Source organism: Mangifera indica, chromosome 20 (assembly GCF_011075055.1).
Source record: "Mangifera indica cultivar Alphonso chromosome 20, CATAS_Mindica_2.1, whole genome shotgun sequence".
Lineage (NCBI taxonomy): Eukaryota > Viridiplantae > Streptophyta > Magnoliopsida > Sapindales > Anacardiaceae > Mangifera > Mangifera indica.
Window position 1 is genome coordinate 1271686 of NC_058156.1, and position 22788 is coordinate 1294473.

At 32.3% G+C, this 22788-nt stretch overlaps 2 protein-coding genes, 1 non-coding gene and 1 pseudogene across 3 annotated transcripts; 3 read left to right on the plus strand and 1 right to left on the minus strand.

Moving 5' to 3' along the window:
* The first annotated feature begins 227 nt into the window (after window positions 1–227).
* LOC123204679 lies at window positions 228–4379 on the plus strand (annotated as a pseudogene).
* Window positions 4380–11980: 7601 nt separating this feature from the next.
* On the plus strand, window positions 11981–17100 carry LOC123204684 (cellulose synthase-like protein G2). The gene is made up of 4 exons (XM_044621465.1): window positions 11981–12643; window positions 15181–15456; window positions 15539–15982; window positions 16063–17100. The coding sequence occupies exons 1-4, from the start codon at window positions 12020–12022 to the stop codon at window positions 16948–16950; spliced, it is 2232 nt and encodes a 743-aa protein (XP_044477400.1). The 5' UTR covers window positions 11981–12019; the 3' UTR covers window positions 16951–17100.
* On the plus strand, window positions 15032–15113 carry TRNAS-UGA. Its single transcript has one exon. It is a non-coding gene; the product is annotated as a tRNA-Ser (tRNA).
* A 3445-nt stretch (window positions 17101–20545) lies between the features above and the next one.
* Window positions 20546–22602, minus strand: LOC123204685 (30S ribosomal protein S6 alpha, chloroplastic-like). The gene is made up of 2 exons (XM_044621466.1): window positions 22076–22602; window positions 20546–20977 (listed from the first exon to the last, which is right to left on the minus strand). Exons 1-2 carry the CDS (start codon window positions 22475–22477, stop codon window positions 20738–20740), a joined length of 642 nt encoding a protein of 213 aa, XP_044477401.1. The 5' UTR covers window positions 22478–22602; the 3' UTR covers window positions 20546–20737.
* Window positions 22603–22788: the final 186 nt, after the last annotated feature.

Genomic DNA, 22788 nt, shown 5'->3' on the forward strand with positions numbered 1-22788 from the left:
TTAGTATCATATGATATGATACGATACAGATGAAAAATAATACGTATTATGAAATATATTGAATTAATATTAGATAGTGAATGTATCATATAATATGATGCTCATCATATAGGGTGGTATATATTATTGATATAAAATGATATGTTTTTTAAAGAAAAAATGATGATACAGTTGTAGTATATATGAAAAATCGTAAATTTTTAAGAGGTGTGATATTTTTTAAAATAACGGCGTGTTAATTATATTTTTTTATTATTTTATTTTTGAAAATTGAATTACATGATTTGATATATAATATTAAAAATTAGATTTTGATACATGATATAATACATAATTCAATTATTATAATCACAATCTTAGATCTTTATTGTGATTTGTCAACCCGGTGACAGGAACTAAACTGGGCATGAATTTTAGAGGTGTAATCTGGAGCTATAACACATATCTTCAGCTTGTCAAACCAGTAAGTTTTCAATCCGAGTTCAAACTCAAGAAATGGTTGACTTCATTACAGACTAAATATATAAATTTCTTAGTTTCAAAAAATTTATAATTGAAATATATAACTTATATATTGACTATATTTTTTCTGTATTTACTTTGAAGAGCTAATTTATTTTTTACATAATCATGAGTTTCCGAATCCATCAAACCGATCAATAACAAATTTGAGTTTAATCTTGGACTAATAATAAATGAATTTATATTTTAGATCGGCTTTCTGTTTGTTTCTCGGGAAATGAAATGTTTTCTCGGGAAAAAAGTTGCAGTAAAAACTTCTATGTATAGATATGGTTTAATTCTGGAGGGAAATTGAAAAATATATTTTTGTGTTGTGTATACTTAGAGGCTTCGACAAATCAGGAACCAAATCATCAAATTCCGTTGTTTTCTCTTCCATTGAAGATTCTATGTCGTGTTATCAACGTTAATCTACTGGTATTTCTCTGTTCCTTATATGCAATTTTGTAATTATGTTCCTTTGGATTTTTAGTTACTTACGTTAGGGTTCTGTTTTTGGTGTATTAGTAAAAACCAAATGGACCAAAGGTTGACATGAATTAAACTGATTCTGATTTGTCCTTTCTATAGGCTGAGCAAGAAACAGATGAGGTTTATGCACAGAGCACTTTGCTGCCAGAACCAATAGTAAGAAACTTATCAAATATATATATATATATATATATGTATGTATGTATGTATTTGTTCAGAGTTACTGGTTTTGATTTGAAAAAAAAATTGTAGCAAGAAGAACCTACAACTCCTGATCCATGCCCTTCTGAAACTCCAAGGCCCACAGTTCACTCATTCTGCAAGGTTTTAACTGCCTCTGATACAAGTACCCATGGCGGGTTTTCTGTTCTCCGGAAACATGCTACTGAGTGTCTTCCTCCGCTGGTAAAGGACTCTTTTACTTTTATTTTCTTTTGTGCTCAAATTGCTTAATATCTATATTTCGTTCTGCTGATCTCAATATATCAGATGTGTTGACTTCCATTTGTGGGTTTTCTTCAGGACATGAGTCAGCAAACCCCAACTCAGGAGTTGGTGGCCAAAGACCTTCATGGGTATGAATGGCGATTTAAGCATTTTTTCAGAGGTAATAAATTTGTATTTGGAGCCTGATGCTTGTGATGCTAATTAAGTTTTGGAAAAAATTAGAGGATCTTTTTCTTTCCCAGTCATATGAGTTTGAACAAATTAATTTGTTGAGAGTCAAACAGTCTGTTTCAGGAAACAATCAGAAATATGTTCAAGCTTAACTTATGTTTCATCTATCTGCTATGCAATGAATAGGTCAACCCAGGAGACATTTGCTGACAACAGGATGGAGTACATTTGTTACTTCCAAGCGATTAGTTGCTGGGGATACCTTTGTATTCTTGAGGTATATGCTCAAATTATCTATTCTCCTCTCCTTTGGTTGTTTGTGGTTTCCAGTTCTCATATGGACTATGGGTTTCCAGGGGAGAGAACAGGCAACTGTTTGTTGGTGTAAGGCGTCTTGCTCATCAACAGAATAGCATGCCATCATCTGTGATTTCAAGCCAGAGCATGCACTTAGGTGTGCTTGCTACTGCATCTCATGCTGTTGCAACCAGGACCCTCTTTGTTGTGTATTGTAAGCCAAGGTATTAAATTTTAACTTCTTTTAAATCGAATGGGAAAAGTTGTTTCTATTAACTGAGTTCTTATTTATTTTGGTTGATCATCAGGACCAGCCAGTTCATCATCAGCTTGAACAAGTACTTAGAGGCTGTGAACAATAAATTTGCAGTTAGCATGAGGTTTAAGATGAGGTTTGAAGGGGAGGATTCCCCTGAGAGAAGGTAATAAAATTTCAGTATGGTGTCTTTCAAACTTGCATGTTGTCTGAGTCCTTTGATAATAATTGCTCTATATATTTCAAATGATCAGGTTTTCGGGCACAATTGTTGGAGTTGAAGACTTTTCTTCTCAATGGAAAGATTCAAAATGGTGATCACTGAAAGTAAGTTCTTAGATTGGCATGGTTCTGAACCCCTCCTCAGCTTGAAGTAAATAATTCCTTCATTATTTTGCTTGATCTCTTTCCTAGATTCAATGGGATGAGCCTGCATCTATTATGAGACCTGATAGAGTTTCACCATGGGACATAGAACCTTTTGTGGCAATACCCTCTAATCCTGCTCCACTAGTTTCAATGAAGAACAAAAGGCCTCGACCACCTATTGAAATTTCATCTCTTGGTGAGAGAAAGTAGAAACTTTCTTTTTGGTACTGGATGAATTCAGTTGGTCTGATAAATTTCTTGTGTGGATATAGATTTGACTTCAACTGCATCAGGGCCTTGGAATTCCACTCTGACGCAGTCCCATGATGTAACACAACTGAGTGTTACTGAAAGCAAAAGAAGTGATAATCATGCCTCATGGCATAATAAGCAGACTGAATTTAACAGCAATAGCAACTCTTTGTCTAGAGCTCAGACTGATGGAGAGTGGCTAGTTTCCCCACATGTCAGTTTCTCTCATCAGCTGTTTCCAGATGCTGTTGATGATAATAAAAATGTTTCTGCTTGGCATGCTCTCCATGGCTGCTCAACTCCACACTCATCAAAGGTCAACAATGACCCAATGCTTGACCGAGTTGAAACTGGGAGGAAAACTGAGAGGGCTGCTAGCTGCCGATTGTTTGGCATTGATCTCGTAAATCATTCTATGAGCTCTACTGCAGTGGAGAAAGCAGGTGCATCTAGTGTTGCCACAGAAGGACACAACCTTGGTACCCTGTCAGCAGGTGATTCAGACCATAAATCTGATCTTTCAAAGACTTTTAGAGAAAAGATGCATGAACAGTTGCAGGTTTCACCAAAAGAGATTCAGACTAGGCAAAGTAATTCTACATCTGCCAGAAGTCGCACCAAGGTATTGAAATTACTATAGATATAAAACCAGTTTATTGAAGATCTTACACTATTTTATCAGGTTCTGACACATTTTTGGGTTTGGTGTTCAAATATGCCAAAAGGTGCAAATGCAGGGGGTTGCTGTTGGTCGGGCTGTGGACTTGACCATATTGGAAGGTATGATCAGCTTATAAATGAGCTTGAGGAGATGTTTGACATAAGGGGACAGCTTCGCAGTAGGAACGAGTGGGAAATTGTTTATACTGACGATGAAGGGGATATGATGCTCGTGGGTGATGATCCATGGGTGTAAGTGTCGTGTGCTACTATCTATCAGAAATTATAATGCTTCATTCTCAAAACACTTGGATTCATTTAAGTTATATGTTTGTAAATTAATGTCCTTTATTTATTCTCTTTTTGTTAATTTTATTGCGGTGCAGAGAATTCTGTAACATGGTGAGAAGAATCTTCATATGTTCAAGCCAAGATGTAAAGAAGATGAGTGCAGGAAGCAAACTTCCTATATCCTCTATTGAAGGCGAAGGAAATTTGCTAAGCTCTGATTCAGCCGAAAATTGAATAACGGTTACTTTCTTTTCTCCCCTTCTGTTTCTCCTTTTTGTCTAGTCGATTTTCTTGTGTCGTCATTGTCATCTGTTGTTGGGTTTGGTTTAATTGTGGGGGCTCAAAGTTGGACAGGAAGGAGAAAGCGGACTAATCAGTAGCTCGTTTTTAAGAGTTAACTATCAAAGAAAGACTGATAGAAAAATTGACTGGGTTTTTCAGAACCAATGGGTCATAATGCTGTAGTTGAGTTAGATGAAACTGTAGGGTTTATGTGTATATGTTGGGTGGGAAGGGATTAAGGATCACTGTTTATTATTCTGGCTGTAAATGTAAATGTGCTTTGTCAGTTGAAATCTTGGTCTTGGGTGAGCTGAAATTTAAGTCCTTTGGGTCAATGCATTGGGCTCTTTTTGTCTTCAAACCTAAACCCTCAAAAATTGACTTACTTTGTCCATCTAACAGTTTATTCCAAGAATCTGAATAAGACCAAGAAAAAGAAAGGTAAAGCCGAAAAGGACAGAATATCGGACAATGTTAAACGGTGTGGGTCAAAAATTGAGAACGTCATGAAAGGGGCTGCTGACTTTGAAGACAAATCTTTATAATGGACCAACAGTTAGAATCATCATCAGCTGAATGGCAGTTGTCATTAGTCCAAGGGTTTAAACCAGCGGAACTGAATAATGCTTGATTTAAGTTTGGTTTGATGGTATATAGGCATCGAGCTAGTGCCCTTTTGGCTTGAGCTCGAGATATAAATAGTTGATTGAATTCGGATAAAAAAATTACGCTCGAACTTTTTAATTTATTTAAACCTCATAACTCAATGAATTTATCATCAGTTTTTTTTTGGGTATCTGGGAATCGTAATCAGATTTACAATCACTTTATCGAGTAAATTAGAGTTTCACAAAACTCTGACTTAATATTGCATGGTTAGGTTTTATGCAAGTAAGTATGCATCAACACATTTAATCGAAGAGGACTATTAGTTTACATTTTTGGTGTTGGGGCTTTTGATTGGAGGTCTTTCAAGACAGAGTAATGGCTTGTGGATCATTTGATAGAAGGGGGAATATGATTGATTTCAATCATAGTTATTTATATCACATAATACACAATATATGTTATATAATATGATATAAATAAAAAATTATACGTGTATAAAAAGTTATATGATATAATGAACATATTATACAATAATACATATTATATGATGGGATACATATTATCATATAATACGATATATAATATAAAAAAGTTATATGATTTTTGTGATATTTTTTCAAGATGATGATTTAATAATTAGATTTTTTTATTATTTTTATAAAAGATATATCTTATAATACGATATATAATATAAAAAATTATATTTTTAATACGGAATATGATACATAATTTAGCAGTTAGTAGAAAGATTTTAATTTAGTATTTTTATTTTCTTTTACAATTTACATAATAGAAAACACATACATACTCACCCCAAGAATTGACCTAAATGGTGAAGGGTCAACAGTTTTTTATAAACATTGAGAATTCAAGTGATATATTACAATAAAGTTGATTTTTAATTTATTCACTCCATAATTATAAGTTTAGGTGACTTCAGGCTTTTAGGGTCTATTGCAAGGGTTTCTAGGTTTGGAAAAAAAAAAAAAACACATACATAGCATACATTCTTAAGTAGGAATATCCAAATGGCTCTATTTTTATTTAAGCATCTAATTACAAATCAACATCGACTAATTATGACATCAGAATGAGATGAGATGATGTTGAGACTTCCACACACATCTATTCATTAATTGGTTGAAGTTGGAAACAGAATATCTTTCCTGCCCATTAATGACATAAGATAGGTGTTATAATAAAAAATAATACATATTTAAAAATATATTATATTAATATGATGTAATAAACATATTAAATGATATGATATATATTATCGATATAAATTAATATATTTTATTAGAAATATAATATCCTGTTAAGGATATATTTACAAAATTTTAAAAATTTAGAGAATGTTTGTGATATTTTCTCAAATGATATATAATATTTAAATTTTTTTATTATTTTTCATATAAGATTTATCTTATGGTATGATATGATATGTGATACACGATATAAAAACTATGGTATTTGAAATACAATACAATACATAATTTGACTCATATAAATATTATTAGGATTGAATTTGAATCGAGTTTGTTTAAGTTCGGTTCAACGAGTCTAAAACAAACTCAGATGAAACGAGCTCAAGTTCAAACTTGAGCTATAAGAGTGTTCTATTCGTAAAGTTTACGAGTTTATAAAATTCGATATGAATCAACTAAAACGATATTATTTTAAGGGAAATTTTAAAAACTTAAACTTGAGTCAAATTTGATTAATACATACTAAAACGATAACATTTTGGCTATTTTTTAAAATTTTTCTTATTTTAATTAATACATATTAAAATAATATCATTTTAGTATCAAATCGAGTTTAAAGTTCGAATCAAATTTAAACTTGAGTCAAATTTGATTTTAACTTTTTTCAAATAAGTTAAATTTGAGCATTTTTAAGATAAATTTAGTAAATTCAAACTTGACCGTAATCAAATTTGATAAACTCAATTTGATTTAAATCTGAGCTTAAACATTATTACTCTTTTGGTTGGAACTTAGCTCGGTTTACCAACCGACAAACCCGGTAGATGATTGAGACTGAAGAGAAGATAAGCAGATGAGCGAGATTGTAGAGAAGATTTAAACCGTTGAATATGTCAAAAATCATAAGCTAAGAACCAGACAAACATCCTTCGTTCTCTAGATCGGCTTGTCAGTCACGATCCATGAATTATTGCATGGCATTTCGAGGTTGCAGTTTGTTCACGACGGCCGCCTATGTCCACTTTCAAGCAACTAGGAGATGGTGATACAGATGTTTATTATTCATTGAATCTAGGAGGAGATCGGAATCTCTCCCATTGGAACTCTGCGAAAATGGTAAATTTGTGATTAGTTTAAATAATATTTTATTATTTAAATTAAAATATTGTTTTAAAATAGATTATTTGAAGAATTATTTGATATAAATAATTATTATGTTTAATAAAATTTAATAAGTATAAATAATTATTATATTTGGTTAAAGGTAATAAAAAAATATTAATTTATTATTTTACTTAAATACTCTTATGTATAATTATTCAAAAATATTTTTTATATTACTTGTTTTATTAATTGACAATAAGGTTATTTTTGTCCTAACAAATTAATAAATAAGAATATTATTATAATAAAATTAAAATTATTTTGATAATATTTTAATAATTAAAGTAAATGTGGTAATTAAGATATTTTTTATATTACCTACCACATTATCATTGGTAATAAGAGATTACCGAAATTTTTTATTATCTTACAACAAAACAAAGTAATAAAAATTACATTACTAGAATAATTTTTTTATACAGCAAATGCCCCCTTAGAATCGAAAAATTATATTTTCACACATTCCTTGTATCATTAATGAAATTCGTTAATTTTTAAGATATTTACACTTAAAAGATAAAACAATAAAATTATATGCATCCTCTTTGAGTACACAAATGGTTATATATTGATATGTGTCATTATATGATTTGGTGATTTTGAATTTTAAAAAAAGTAACATCCACTCATATGATAAAATATATAAATGTATATTTATTTATGTACTCAAAATAATATATAACATTGCTTAAGATAAAGATAACTTTTACTATTTTTAATGTTAGCAAAAGACCGAAAGACTTATTCTCACCCAAAGTTTATTGCATTTTTAAATTGATATCCATTAAGTATTAAAGGTCTAAACACCCATATGTGAAATATTAAAATTAACCGAATCAGTCAATATTATATATTTCCCCTTAGGTTTAAAAAACTAACAATTTATCTTGAAGATTAAATTTTGAAATGTTATATTTTCTCTCCGAGGGTTTTTTTTCTTTTCTCCTTCCCCTTTCTCAATGCAGTCACCAACTAGCTTTTCTCTCCCTCGTCTTTTCTGCCACTTTTCTAAGCTTTCTAGAGATGAAAACGAGTGATTTATTTTCGTTGAGTAATGAAGATGATGTCTTTATCCAGAGAAGGTGCTGGATTTCAGGAAGTAAAAGGGAGTGAGAGGGAAGTCGATTGGTGACAACCCCAGAAAATGGGAAAGAGAAAAGAAAAAAATCTTAGAGGGAAAATGTAACATTTCAAAGTTTAATACTATGAAAAAAATATTAGTTTTTTAAACTTGAGGGGAAAATAGCTAACATTTTATTATTTTTAACAGAATACTAGTTAAATAACAATTTTACTCTTAAAATTTAATTGGTTTCCTTAATTAGTAGATTTTGAGTTTTCAATATTTATCAAGCATTAGTTTGAGAGGCCAAAGGACTATTTCCCACCCAAGGTATGCTTTTTTGCCAAATTTATCTCCGTTAACTTTGAAAATCTCATTTACCTACCAATGGGTTGTAAAAAAAAAAACGGTTTTAAGGGCAAAAGCATCATTTTATCTGTAATATTAAAAATAAACTTAAATTTTATTTTATTTTTATCCGCAAACCCTAAAAACTAACAATTTTTCCCCCAACCCAAGTTTTCAAAAACAAATTTTTCCCTCTAGGGTTTTCAATCTTTCAGATTGAATTTTTTGGCAACGATTGATGATCTCTAGGCAACATCTCTTTCTCCTCGGCTTCTCCTCTTTCAGACCGTGTGACGTCTTCCCCTCTTAGGCATCGTCGTCTAATGAAGACAAATCATCTTCGTTCAAAGATGAAGATGTCACATGGTGTCGAAAGATGTGCTATCGAAAGAAGGGGTCATCGGAGAGGGAGAGTAGGTGCTTAGAGATCGTTGGTCGTCATTGGAAAAATTAGATCTAAAGGTTTGAAAACCCTAAAGGGAAAATGTAGTTTTTGCAAACTTAAGTTAGGAAAAAATTGTTAGTTTGTAGGGTTTGAGAGGAGAAAATGATATGACTAACAGACTCAGTTAATTTTAATGGTCTATGTGTAGGTAAATGAAAATTTCAAAATTAACGAAAAAAAATTGGAAAAAAAAAGCATACCTTATGTGGGAGATAGTCCTTTGGCCGTTTGAGAGTACAACAAACTTTGGAATAAAAAGCATACCAAAGCCAAGTAACTTTTGCTTCAAAACTTGATTACATAACTTTTCAACCCTATCTTATTAAAAGAAAACAAATTTCAATACGATTGTCAACATATATTCACTATCCACGACTTTTAATTGCAATAGGTGGCTTTGATTCTTGTCGTAGTTGCATTGGTCTAATGCGATTTAGTCACGATAACATTATCACATAGAAAACTCACTATTATAGTATGATTTCCAATTGAAATTGAATTGAATGACGTAATTATAAGTTTGAATCACACCGGGATGGCGTGGTTTTGACTGAATTGCATCAGACCACTGCAATTTTTGCTAGAATCGAATTGGTATGATGTGCATTAAGATTTCAAACGACGAATGCCCACAGCAATTAATTTGAAATTTTATTTTTTCATTAATAGGGCTTAAATAATAAATTTTTAAACCCGTGAAAAAAAAAAAAACTTGTATATATTTTATATGTGTAGGTAATATTAATTTTATTATATTTATATATTTTAAAAATTAATAAAAAAATCAAAATATCGATGAACTTTTGATAAAAGTTGGTAAAACATCGCTTTTTTACCTCAAAAGAAAATGTATGGTTTTATCATAATTGGGTGGCCATTCTCCTAAATTATTATTATTTTAGAGATATATATATATATATATATATATATATATTATAATAAAATAATTTTAAATTAACAATAAAATAGTATTAATATCAAAAATTAATAAAATAGATAGTGTATTAAAATTTTTATAATAAATATGTAAATTCGAACTTCTATCATATTTATGAAACCTTAACTTATTTAGCGTAATAGTTATGAGTCTGGTTACTGTATTCTGAATTTATCCATCTAATAAATATGGATAGAGTCTCCAATTATAAAAAAATGTAATTATATTTCGAGTTTACTTGTTCAATAAATATAGACAATAGTTACGAGTGTGATTATTGTATACCCAATTTATTTATCTAATAAATATAGATGAGATCTCTAATTATAAAAAATTATCACTATGATTTGAGTTTATTTGTCTAATAAATATAAATAAAGTTTTCAATTTTATATATATGTACACACTCAAAAAAAATTAATACGTGTAAAATTACTCTTATAATTAAGGTTAGATTGGAGCCGAGCCGAGCTCGAACTCGGCTCAGTTTATATATAGCTGAACTCGAGTTTGAGCTCGTGAAAGCCAAATTCGAATTTGATTTAAATTCTATTCGATTCATTTTTTGTTATTAAAACGATGTCGTTTTAATATATATTAGTCAAAATAATGTCGTTTTATATTAAAATTTTTAATTAAAAAATTTGATGAGTAATTCAAACTCGATCAAACTCATATAGATTTAGTTCGTTTTGAGCTTATTCAAACTGAGTTCAAACTCAAGCTTGAATTGACTCGATTTGAGTCTAACCCAACTTATAATATTACTTGCCTATTTTCACAGAAAATTGCAGGAAAAAATATCTGCACATTCGAAGAGATTCTGAAAAGATTCGATCCTTTTTTCTTGTATTTTATATAATTTTCATGTTTATTTTTAAATTAAGAATATCTTATAATAATCCGGTGTCTGGACTTGTCCGTCACTCATTTCGTTGAATCTTATTACAAATCCACTTAAATAATTCGTGGAGAAGGAGAATACAAACTTTGAAAACTTTACTGTCCACGTATTTTATTTTTCCAACATAAATTATATTTTTTATCTAAAATAATAATTTCGTCCAAAATTTTGATTAAAAATTTCTCATCTTACTTTTAATGTTTTAAATATATTAGTTATATTATGTATTATATCGTATATTAAAAATTTAATTTTTTATATTATATATTAAATATTTTATAATATAAATTTTTTTAAAAATAATAATAATTTAATTGATACGTTATTATTTTAAAAAATATTACAAACATTTTTTAAAATTTAAGATTTTTCATTAACCTTTATTCTATCATCATTTTTTATAAAAAATATATCCATCGATATTAATAATATGTATTATATTATAAAATATATATTATATTTTATGATATTTCTATTATATTGTACTAATTCGATACCCCTTATGATATCAAAAGTTCAATTTTAAATGAAAAAATATGATTTTTTTTTTAATATCAAATGATAAAAAAGGATTTTTAGAGTTTGGAAAAATGTAATTTACTCGTTTTGGAAATAGAGTTGGGTTTTAGTAACCCCTGATGCAACATTTTGTAACTATTAGTGTCTGTTTGATTTCAAGTTTTAAATATTATTTTAATAATTTATCTTTTATTACTTTATTTGGTTTGTCAGTAATAAAATATTATAATAATTTTTTTATTATCAATACTGACATGACAAATAAATATTTAGATTTTTAAAACCCCTCGCAATTACACCTTGGCTGGGAATAAGTCTTTTGACCTTTCTTATGCATTGAGTGATATAAGTCGAATCGTATCCTGTTAAATGACTTAGTAGTTTTTTGACATTTTAACAAATTCCCATCAACATAAATTAATTAAATAAACAACTGATTAAACTATACGGAATAAAAGTGTATATATATATATATATATATATATATATATATATATATATATATATATATATATATATATATATATATATATTTATTTATATAAATTAAAAATATAGTCTATGATTAAATGATGTGATTGTTTACTTTTAGTTTCATTTCAAAATTATTTAATCAAATGTTATTTTATTAAATTGTATAAATAAGTTTGTATAATTTATTTATATACAGTAATATTATTCTATTATTGCTTGCACGTGTCTAGTCTACCATCCATTTTTCCTGGATTATAAATAACTAAGCCAGCTAACAGGATATGCACTTCTCATAAACATCAGCCATTATTTGATAAGAAGTCTCCGAAAATGGGAAGTCTGAAGGAGTACACCGGCATCGGCGTCTCCGCCTCCAAAGTCAAAGTCCTTCCTCTTAACACCCTTCATCCCCTCCGTCGCACCTTCTTCAACCGCGTGTTTGCCTCGGTTTACTCCTGTGCCATCTTAGCTCTTGTCTATCACCATGTGCAAACACTTGTTAACTCCCATAACCTAGCCTCTTTCTTGGTGACGGTCTCTTTGTTACTCTCTGATCTTGTTTTGGCCTTCATGTGGGTGACTTCACAGTCCTTTCATGTGCGTCCCGTTCATCGCAAGGAGTACCCTGAAAACCTTGAAAAAGTGATGAAACCGAGCGATTTTCCGGCTCTGGATGTGTTTGTTTGCACGGCGGATCCCTATAAAGAACCGCCGATTAATGTTGTCAACACGGCCTTGTCAGTTATGGCTTATGACTATCCAGCTGAGAAGCTTTCAGTTTATGTATCGGACGATGGAGGCTCGGCTCTCACTCTCTTTGCTTTCATGGAGGCAGCTAAGTTTGCAAGCCACTGGCTTCCATTTTGTAGGGAGAAGAATATCATGGTGAGGAGCCCGGAAGTCTACTTCAGTACATCTAATGATTGCTGGTGCTCCGAGACACAGAAGATTAAGGTGAAATATTCTTATCCACTATCATTAAGGTTGTATTTGGCCTGAAATGAATTTAAATCCCCTCAGCTCGAGCTTATTTTAAAGATATTCAAATTCAATTTATTTAAGAGAAGTAAAACTCCAATCGAGTTTTGATCTTATCTCAATACTAAAATGACATCGTTTTAATAGATATTAATTAAAATAATATCGTTTTAATTTATTTGTATTAAATTTTTTCAAACTCGTTGGCTTTACAAATCAAACACCCCTAAAGATCGAGTTTAGGCTCAAACTCGAAAATATTAAATTTTTAAGCTCGAGTTTGTTTAAATTAAATTCGTTTTAGATTCGCTTAAATTAAGCTCAAATTTAAATTAAAACAAACTCAGTTTGAATCTAACTCTAACTATAATTTTCTTGCTAAATTTAGTTTGGTCATAATTATATTTGTTTTCGTAAGTAGATATTATTGCATTGATACTGATATTCATTTTAAGTGAAAATATATTTATTGTTTGACAAATGAGAAAAAGTATTCGTTTAGGATTGCAAATAAGTCCAGTATTATTGGGTTCGGGCTTAACGAGCCCAAGAGTTTTTAGCTCGAGCTTGAAATATAAATTGTTAATTCAAGTTTGATTTAAAAAATTATCTTAAATTTTCTAATATATATATTTATTAATTAATTCTTATTCAAAGTGGAAAGATATGATTTTAGAAATAATTTCCGATTTTTAAAGTTTATTATATTATACTCGATTCAAGTTATTACCCTCAGCTTATAAAATCAAAGTGAATTTATCTCAACAATAGTTAAGTCAAATCTGATCAAACACAAATCAAGCGATAATGAGTTTGAGTTCGATTCGAAGATAATACTTGAACCAACAGGAATGAAACCAACCCTACTGACGCAAGTCTAGCTACGAATAGCTACTCGTCTCTAGCCTTACTTTGTTTTTTAAGGTTATCCTGTTGTCCTCTTCGATAAAGTCAAGTGGGTTTCTAAATAAATAAAAAGGGATCCCAGTCTACTTAACTAGCTCGATGATGTCGCCACGTGGCTTAGCTGACGACAGATCATGAAAATATCTGCAAGTGATCAAGGGGATGAGACTGTGTGTCTTTGTCACTCTACATAGAAAACATTATTTGACCGGCAGATATATTTCGTAAATTAATTACTATTTTTCAATATTTTTCAAAAAAATAAAAAACTTTTACCCTTTAAAATTAAAAATTATATTCTTCAAAAAATTTTTTAACACAAAAAATTATTTTTTCTTATAAGATAAAATCATATTTTTATGAATTATTTTATTTTTAATTTAAATTTATTTAATCATATTATTATATATTATTTAAATATTTAAAATTAAATAACTACTTATTTCTTTTAATATTCTCATTTCTTCTTCTTTGTTATTATTCTCTTATCCCTTTGCTCATTTTTTGTTCTCCGTTTTCTTTATATTTTTTTTTCTTCTCACCTTCCCTCTCCTTCATCACTCATTTAATTATTTCCATTCTCCACTTCGATGCAACTCATACCATGTCAACAATGCAACATAGATGCATTAGAGCTATGATGGCAAAACTTATAGTTCAACGATCGAATTGCACTATACTTTTCTCACTTTTAAAATCTTTCTTCTCAAACAATAACAATGAAACAAACAAATCTGTTAACATGACTTTAACCTCTTTTTCTTGTTGCTCTTGGATTGACAACCAATTCTTGTTCTTGCAATGATGAAGTTGGATAATTGGACTAGTTGTCAAGCTTGTGTTAGGTTTTCAATAACATCACACTAAATGGCTAAAAGCTTAAATCTTTAAAGAGCTACCATATCAAACAACCGTGATCTAGTCATTGCTTAGTTGGATTAGGGTTACAAATGGGTCAAGTTACCCACGATTGAACTTGTGTCAAAGCAAGCTTGAGCTTGCTATTTTTCAGCTTGATGAGTTTGCAATTGAGTAAGTTATATAATATTAATAAACATTTAAAAGTTTGAAATTTTATATTTACATTCAAATTCTTGTATTTCTGATATCACTAAACTTTTATATTTTAATAAAACAAACGTTATTTACCGCTTACAATTTTTAAAATTTGTATATACAACCAAATATCATATTTTAAATAGAATGTAACTGATAAATATATCTCTAGTGAGATAAAAGGAGGAGAAGGAAATGAAAGAAAGGAAGAGCAAGAAATGGAGGACCTAGGGGATGGCAGGAGAAGGATGAAGAAGAAGAAGAAAAAACAGAAATTGAAATATATGGCGGGAAAGCCTACCGAAACGACAAGCATGAACTAGAGTCCAAATATGTTATCGTCCTCCCCAGGGTTCATCTTATTTGTATTTATAAATTATTTAAGCTCCCCTTCACCATGAGGTCGATATGTCCGAGTGGTTAAGGAGACAGACTTGAAATCTGTTGGGCTTCGCCCGCGCAGGCTTGAACCCTGCTGTCGACGATTTTATCTAACGGTGGGAGTCTCTTTTTCTTTTTTCAAATTTAACAACGATCATGTAATGTAACAGGCTTTGCATGAAAGCATGAAATTCAGAGTAGAACATGTTGTTGAAACTGGGAAAGTTACTGATGACTACATCAATGGAGAAGAAGAACGCCAGGCTTTCAATAAATGGACTGATGGCTTTACCCGCCAAGATCATCCTACTGTTATTCAGGTCTTATCAGAGAATAAAAAAGACAGAGACATCACCGGCCATTTGTTGCCCAATCTCATCTACGTATCCAGAGAGAAAAGCAAAACTTCTAGCCACAATTTCAAAGCTGGTGCCCTCAACACACTGGTATGTTAAATCTACACAAATAAAATTTATCAAGCAATGTGAAAATTTTCATACTGAAAGTTTCTTAATTGTTGGGTTGCAGCTGCGAGTTTCTGCTGTTATGACCAATGCACCAGTAGTTTTGACGCTTGACTGTGACATGTACTCAAATGATCCCAAAACACCCCTCCGTGTGCTTTGTTATGTGTGTGACTCTGCAACTCGATCGGACTTGGCGTTCGTTCAGTTTCCTCAGCGTTTTCGCGGACTAAACAAGAATGACATGTATGCTAGCGAGATCAAACGTTTGTTTGAGATAAATTTTCTGGGTTTCGATGGGTTAAGGGGTCCTAATTATGTTGGAACTGGAGCCTATTTTTTACGACGAGCATTCTTTGGTGACCCCTCAACTTTTATGTCACCTGAAATTCCTCAACTCCATCTAAACTATGCTGTCGATAAACCCATCAAGTCCCCGTCTATTCTATCATTGGCTCACCATGTAGCAGGCTGCAACTACGAGAAGCAAACCAACTGGGGATCCAAGGTTAGTGTTTCATTAGTCATGATCAGTGGAGTTTTCTGTTGTTGATGACTAAATCTTCTGGAATTGGTTCAAATGGGCAGATGGGTTTCCGATATGGATCATTGGTTGAAGACTACTACACAGGGTATCGGCTGCATTGTGAGGGATGGAGGTCCATATTTTGTCATCCTGAAAGGCCAGCATTTTATGGAGATGCACCAATAGCTCTTGTTGATTTGATAAACCAACACAAACGATGGGCCATCGGTCTTCTTGAGGTGGCCTTTTCAAGATTTAGCACCTTAACCTTTGGTATCCGCAGAATTGGCCTTATGGGTCTACCTTATGCTCATTATTCATGCTGGCCCTTCTGGTCCATCCCCGTCACTGTGTATGCGTTTCTCCCCCAGCTTGCTCTCCTCAAGGGAATCAGTCTCTTCCCAAAGGTTTCCGAACCATGGTTTCTCTTATACTTATTTCTTTTCATTGGAGCCTATGCAAAAGATTGCCTAGAGTTTATATTAGAAGGTGCAACTTTCAGAAAATGGTGGAATGATCAGAGGATTTGGATGATAAGGGGACTAACATGTTTCCTTTTCGGGTTCGTCGAGTACTTACTCCAGAGCTTTGGCATTTCTGCATTGGGTTTCAACGTGACAAGCAAAGTACTTGATGATGAACAGAGCAAGAGATATGAGCAAGAAATCTTTGAGTTCGGAGTACCATCACCCATGTTTGTGTCACTGGCAACCGCAGCAATGGCTAACTTCTTCTCATTCTTTAAAGGGTTCTTAGACATTATCAGTGGAAACAATATGGAAGGACTGTTTTTACAGATGTTTTTAGCAGGATTTGCCACGGTGAATTGCTTGCCGATTTATGAAGCCATGTTCCTGAGAGATGACAAAGGGAAAATGCCTACCAGGATTACTCTTATTTCAATATTTCTGGCAGGGACTCTTTATGCAGCAGCTTGTCTCCTTTTTTAGGGACAAAATTAAAGCCTTCTTCTGTTTTTTGCTTGGTATTTTATTTTCAATGCTGCAAAATTTTATCCTTTAGAAATTAACATTGGAAATCTATGTTCTCTTTGTCTATTAATGATACTATATATATATATTCTGAAAGAAGGTGGTATAATTACGATCTTTGTTTGGTGTTGCAGAGGAGCACATTACAATAATGCTACCATAATATGAAAAATCTCATTATTACAAAAAAAAAAAAAAAAACAAAACAGAAACAAAATTGAAGGAAGAATTCACTACCTTTTGTAGAAAAATCTCCTTACTCGGATGTGTGAGAGGAAGGTTTCTGCTTTATTAAGTGTAATTGGGTCTCTCTTACCCTAAAAACGAGCTCAATGGATGAAACTTTTTTTTACACTTATAATTAGTCTCTTTCTCAACTGATGTGGGACAATCTAACAACTTTCTTCTTACATATCAAGTCATTGGTTCTATGTTTCTCACAACTAATAATATGGACTTGACATTCCTCATAACTAACCATCAGGATGTGTAATAGGCTATTAGTTGGATCTTTATGTCAATTGGTCACTCTCTAAGACTCTTGGGTGAAGTTGTTGCAAAAGCTCTGATGTCTGATAGTTCTTATTAGACTTTCCTTACTTTTGAAGCTAGCAAATGGGGTGAGTCTTCCCCTCACACTCACTCACTAACTGAAACAACCCAACGCTATTCCTTTAATGCCCACCAATAAAGGTGCTTTCAGAAATTTAGATATAAATTGATGAATCTTAAAGAATATGAATGTATTAAGCATACATTTATGGTGCAGAAATTGTGTATATTGTAGATCATCTTAGATACCCACTTGAGTTTTAGCATAAATTTGTTTCAACATTCATTTGTGAACAACTGTTGCTTCTTGATTAGATGAACCCCAAGAAGACAATCTTTCAGAGCTATTTAAAGAAGTACTTGCCATAGATGAGCCTTCAATTCGAACAACTAGCTGCCCTCTACATACATCAGCAATATCTGAAACTACAATCATCACCATCTAGTTGTTGTTGCAGTTGTTCTGAATGTATGTTCAGTTGATTATCGTTGGAGTCAGTGCCTTCTCACTCTTGTGATTCGGATTCAGTAGGTGTAGGTGGGTTGGAAAGCTTGGTAGGAGGAATGACTGAGGATCTACAAAGTGGACAAGTTGTGTTTGAATGAAGCCAGTGATGTATGCATTCAATATGAAATACATGTTTGCATAGTGGCAATTGGAGCAACTCCTCTATGATTCTCAAATTCTCCCAGACAAACACAGCACCTGTACAAGATTTCAACAGGTTAATTCTGTTCAACTTGTACTGTATAAGTATTTACACAGCCAGAAAATCTTGATAAAGTAGAAAAGAACAGATTCAATCGGTTGAGCTCTTCAAGCTCTGGCTCTTAGTTTCAAAGTAACAAGTCATGAATAGAATCCCCACTTCCCAAAAAATTCATCATTTAGTTCAGTTAAAGCTCCCAATCAATAAGAGCAGCCAACTAATATAACACAAGCATGTGTGCACATGTTGTAGGGTATGCTACATATATACCTCATTGATGTCTGCTATATTATTGAGAGACAGATTTGAAATGAGAAATACTTACTGTGAATCCCTTTTCCTTAGTCCTTCATCAAATAAGATTATTGGAAGCTTGTCTTTGATCTCTCTATCCCAACCCATCTGGCAAGGCTAAAACATTTTAACAGGAAAACATAGCATTAGATTTACTTGATGAGCAAAAACATTTGATGCTTTAACTACTTTTTGTTTTTGTGCCTGTCGCTTGGCAAGAGTGAGAAGTCTTAGAGGATGGCCATGGATATAAGGGGAAGTCGAATTAGAACTTGTTGGAAGCATTGGAACAGAGGAGAGACTGGAAGCCCTTCTCTTGAAATAGAACAAGTAAAACAACAAGAAGAGAATAATAGAGAAGAGTACAGGAATTGCAAAAATGAAAGCCTGGTAAAGTTTAAGTTGCAGGGCTTGAGGACTTTGAGGCATCCCCATCAGTCTACGTTCTCAAAGCTTCAAAAATCCTGTCAGATTAACTCTTGAAAATTAGAAAATCAAGATGGTAGAGGCGCCAGAGCCTTGTTGAGTGTATATACGGAGAGAGGTTGCAGTGGGAGACAGAGAAATAATATTATCGTTAAAGGACTGCTGTTTGCTTGGAAAAAGAGATGGAATTGCTGAAATCAGTTGCTTACTAATAAAATCAGAAGTGAAAATGAGAGGGTTTGGTAAACATGCATCTGTTTGGTAAACAGTAACCTATATTAAATGCTAATGATTCAACTGTTGCAATCTTATTTCTTTCTGAAAAAAAGAAAGTTTGATCACGACCCCACCTACAAGGTTGATCTTGTTCAAGTGAGCTATGAGCTTCATACATTGTTGGTTGGTCAATGGCCTAATAACTTCTAAATTGGTATATTCTTGGAATTTGGGAAGAGGGTTTGACTCAATGTTAATTAAACTGACAAGTGTCTATTCTACAGGTTGATCGATTTGACTATTTAGGTACAGCAGTTAGGCCTGCATGATTCTCAATGAACATGAAGTTAACCTACCGTGATATATGATTTTTTATCTGTCGTAACATTGTCAACCCACCTGCTGTTATTATGTTTGTTTGGTTCTGAGAGAAAGTGATGGAAAACATAGGCCTTCCATATTGATTAAGTGTTTATTTTAGCCAATTCTGCTCTTTCTTCTATACTACAAAGTGGGCATAAGTTAAGATCTGAAACGGCATCCCTGTATCAGATTCTCTTCATATAGTAAGTGTTAATGTTCTATTTCACACATTTTTTCAATTCAACAAAATGCACCGCTTTTTTGTTCCTAGTAATGCCCAGTAATTGGCAGCTGAAGAATCACCTACAGACAAAAAAAGTTGACCCCAAAATTATCACATGACGGCTAAAATCCTACCCCAAAATCACTAACAGTATTCTAGTTACTTTAATATCAGGCAGATATACTTTTATCATCCACCACTAACTAAATGCCAGTTGTTCATGATTAGTGCTCTCAAGGGAAGATCAAGAATATTATCAGAATAAAAATTTTTCACAGGTCAGAGATTTATGAGTTATCTCACGCTACATTTGGAAGAAGGATTCTGTATTTTAGTGGACCATGAAATGTATCTGTCTTGGCCAACCCACGCAATGGCTGGAATTATTTGACTTAAGAAGTGACTCAAAAAGTAGATTTATTGATCATACTACCACTGGAGAAGCTTCAAACTTGACAAAGGCCAAACAAGGGCAGAGACTAAGGGGAAAATTTCTTATAAATTATCATATACACATCTTCTAAAATCCATGGAAATGTTAAGATTACTATGAACTTGGTATTTAGAAAGACTACATTTAGATTGCAGAATGTGCACCCTTCAAATGAATTTGCTGGTCTTGTCTAAAGAAACCAATACAGATGACACAGGGAATCAACAACATCCCAATTCTCAACTGGGGTTTACTCTTGTCAATGTTCGTAAAGATGAGCTTACATTTTGGTTAAAATTTCTGTTGTACACAGGCAAGGCTTAACAAGATGGATAATAGAGAAAATTACCAGAAAATTTTTACTATATGCAACTTCAATAAACAAATATTTTCATTCTATTCACACTGATCCAAATCTGTAATTGACAAAACAAATAGAATTCAGATAATCTGGGAACAAAAGGATTCATAACATATGAGATTCCATTGCAGAAGTGAATCTTTTCTTATGCAAAGGATCGAAACAATCTATCGCTTATGCTTCCTAACTTTAAAACTGGATGCTCGGATAACATCATCATCAGTGTTCATAGTCACCTCAAGAGCCTGCATGGACTCAGGTTTAGTGAAGTAGGTGAAGAGGAGGTAGATACCATCCAAGTATGTATTGCTCTCCCCTGCCTTGTTTCTCTTCTTTATGCTGTAAGCTAGTGGAATCATCCCCCTATTAAATACCCCTACATAGATACCACCCCCAGCAACAAGCAACTACAAAAACGCCAATATTAGCAGAAACCAAAGAAAACTTGCAATGAAAATGTTACATGAAATTTCGTAAACTTAATTACACCAGCCAATCTCCTTATATTCAACAATATAAAAATATATTGAGACAAAAATTCCTGGCTCAATTCCATGTATATTAAAGTATGAAACTCAAGTTCTAAATAGTTATACAACTTCCTAGACACCTAGAACTGAATTTCCTAAAGCCCCAGTGGAAGATGATTCCCACCACAGACCTCAAACACTCTTACACTATGTAGCATGGAAACAGAAATGCAGAAATGAAAATGTTGAAACATATTTTCTATAAAATATAGGAAATGAAAGTGTGAGGAAACATATAAATATAAAAAATATAAAATAAAAAAAGTTCATAAAAAAATACAAAACTTGTATTTCTTCAAAAAAAAATACAGCAACTTGTTAGCAATAATAAAGTGTACACTTAACCAACTTCACCTATGAACTGACGACCAAATAAATAGTGTATATCAAATCTGATTAAACCAATTTTTCAAGCATTCATCGATAGTTGAAGAAGTTGGAAATGGAGTGGAGATGGGTTTTAACACACCGGATAGGAGAAAAGCTTCCGATACCCGGGAGGAGGGAAGAAGAAATCGGAGTTAGGATTCGAAATTGTAATGGAGAGTGATATATGAAATTAATTTTTAATTGATTAAAAAATAAAGAAAAGAAATGCATTTCAAATTTTTTTATATTTATGAAATGCTCCTGGAATGTTTTTTACCAGGTTCAAGGAGTTTCAGAAACGGAAACGTTTCGGAAACACAGAAACGCATCTTGGGGTAAGTTTCGGTGCTTCCCAGCTCTTCAACGAAAACACTTCAAGTAGAATTCTATATGAAATAAGTTTAATTATAAACCAACAACAAATTTAATTGCCAGAAAGTCTTCAGCTTTGAACTGCAACATAAATCTTTTCTTGTTTTAACCAATATATAATACAAATTTCTATTTTTATGAATAACACTTGAGCTTCAGTAAAATAATTATGGTCTACTTCATTTGAACGATAAGTTTCGCAATAACAAGAGGGCAAGTGCAACATATGATTACCTCCTCGTACTTCTGTGTAAGAGCAATTCTCTCATCTTCAGACATGTCGGGTCTCAACACCATCATCGTCTCATACTGTCTCAACCCAGGTGGGCATTGGGGCTCCTCTTTCTCCTTGATAGCGGTCGCAGTTCCAACCGACCCAGGTGGCACTGAAGTCGGGTCTTCATCTGACCCGAACCCACCACCTTCGAAGAAAGAGCCCGAAAAGTCTAGGGCTTGAGAAACAGAGTTGCTGCGGGGAAAAAGAATGACGGATTTTGGTCTCGTACGGAAGGGTTTGAGAGTGCGAGTGAAGGAAAGGAGAGGTGGAGATGGGAATTGAGAGAAACAATGAGGGTAAAATGAGGATTTTGAATAAGGGCTGAGAGTTGAGGGGAGTGTCAGTGAAGGGGTCGCCATTGTTTACTTCTGCTTGGAGCTGAGGGAGGATCGAGTAATGAAACGGGGAAACGTGGGTCACGACGATGTAGACTACGCATCCCGGCGCAGGTTGGGAAAACTAAGTAAATCTTTTTGCAGCCCCCTAAAGTTTAATAAACCTTTAATATTTTATAATATATGATACAAATACAAAACGATATTTGTTATAAAATATATTATATTAATATGATATAATGAATATATTATATGATATGATATATATTATTGATACTAATTGATACACTTTAAAAAAAAATTTAATAGAGATATATATACAAAATTTTAAATTT

Bases quoted from the DNA above. Each gene is read 5' to 3' on its own strand.
- LOC123204684 (XM_044621465.1), top strand. From the start codon at position 12,020: ATGGGAAGTCTGAAGGAGTACACCGGCATCGGCGTCTCCGCCTCCAAA. The intron at 12,644-15,180 runs GTGAAATATTCT...GTAATGTAACAG, and splicing joins CCGAGACACAGAAGATTAAG to GCTTTGCATGAAAGCATGAA. The intron at 15,983-16,062 runs GTTAGTGTTTCA...TCAAATGGGCAG, and splicing joins AAACCAACTGGGGATCCAAG to ATGGGTTTCCGATATGGATC.
- LOC123204685 (XM_044621466.1), bottom strand. From the start codon at position 22,477: ATGGCGACCCCTTCACTGACACTCCCCTCAACTCTCAGCCCTTATTCA. The intron at 20,978-22,075 runs GTAATCATATGT...GCGTTTTTGTAG, and splicing joins TTACACAGAAGTACGAGGAG to TTGCTTGTTGCTGGGGGTGG.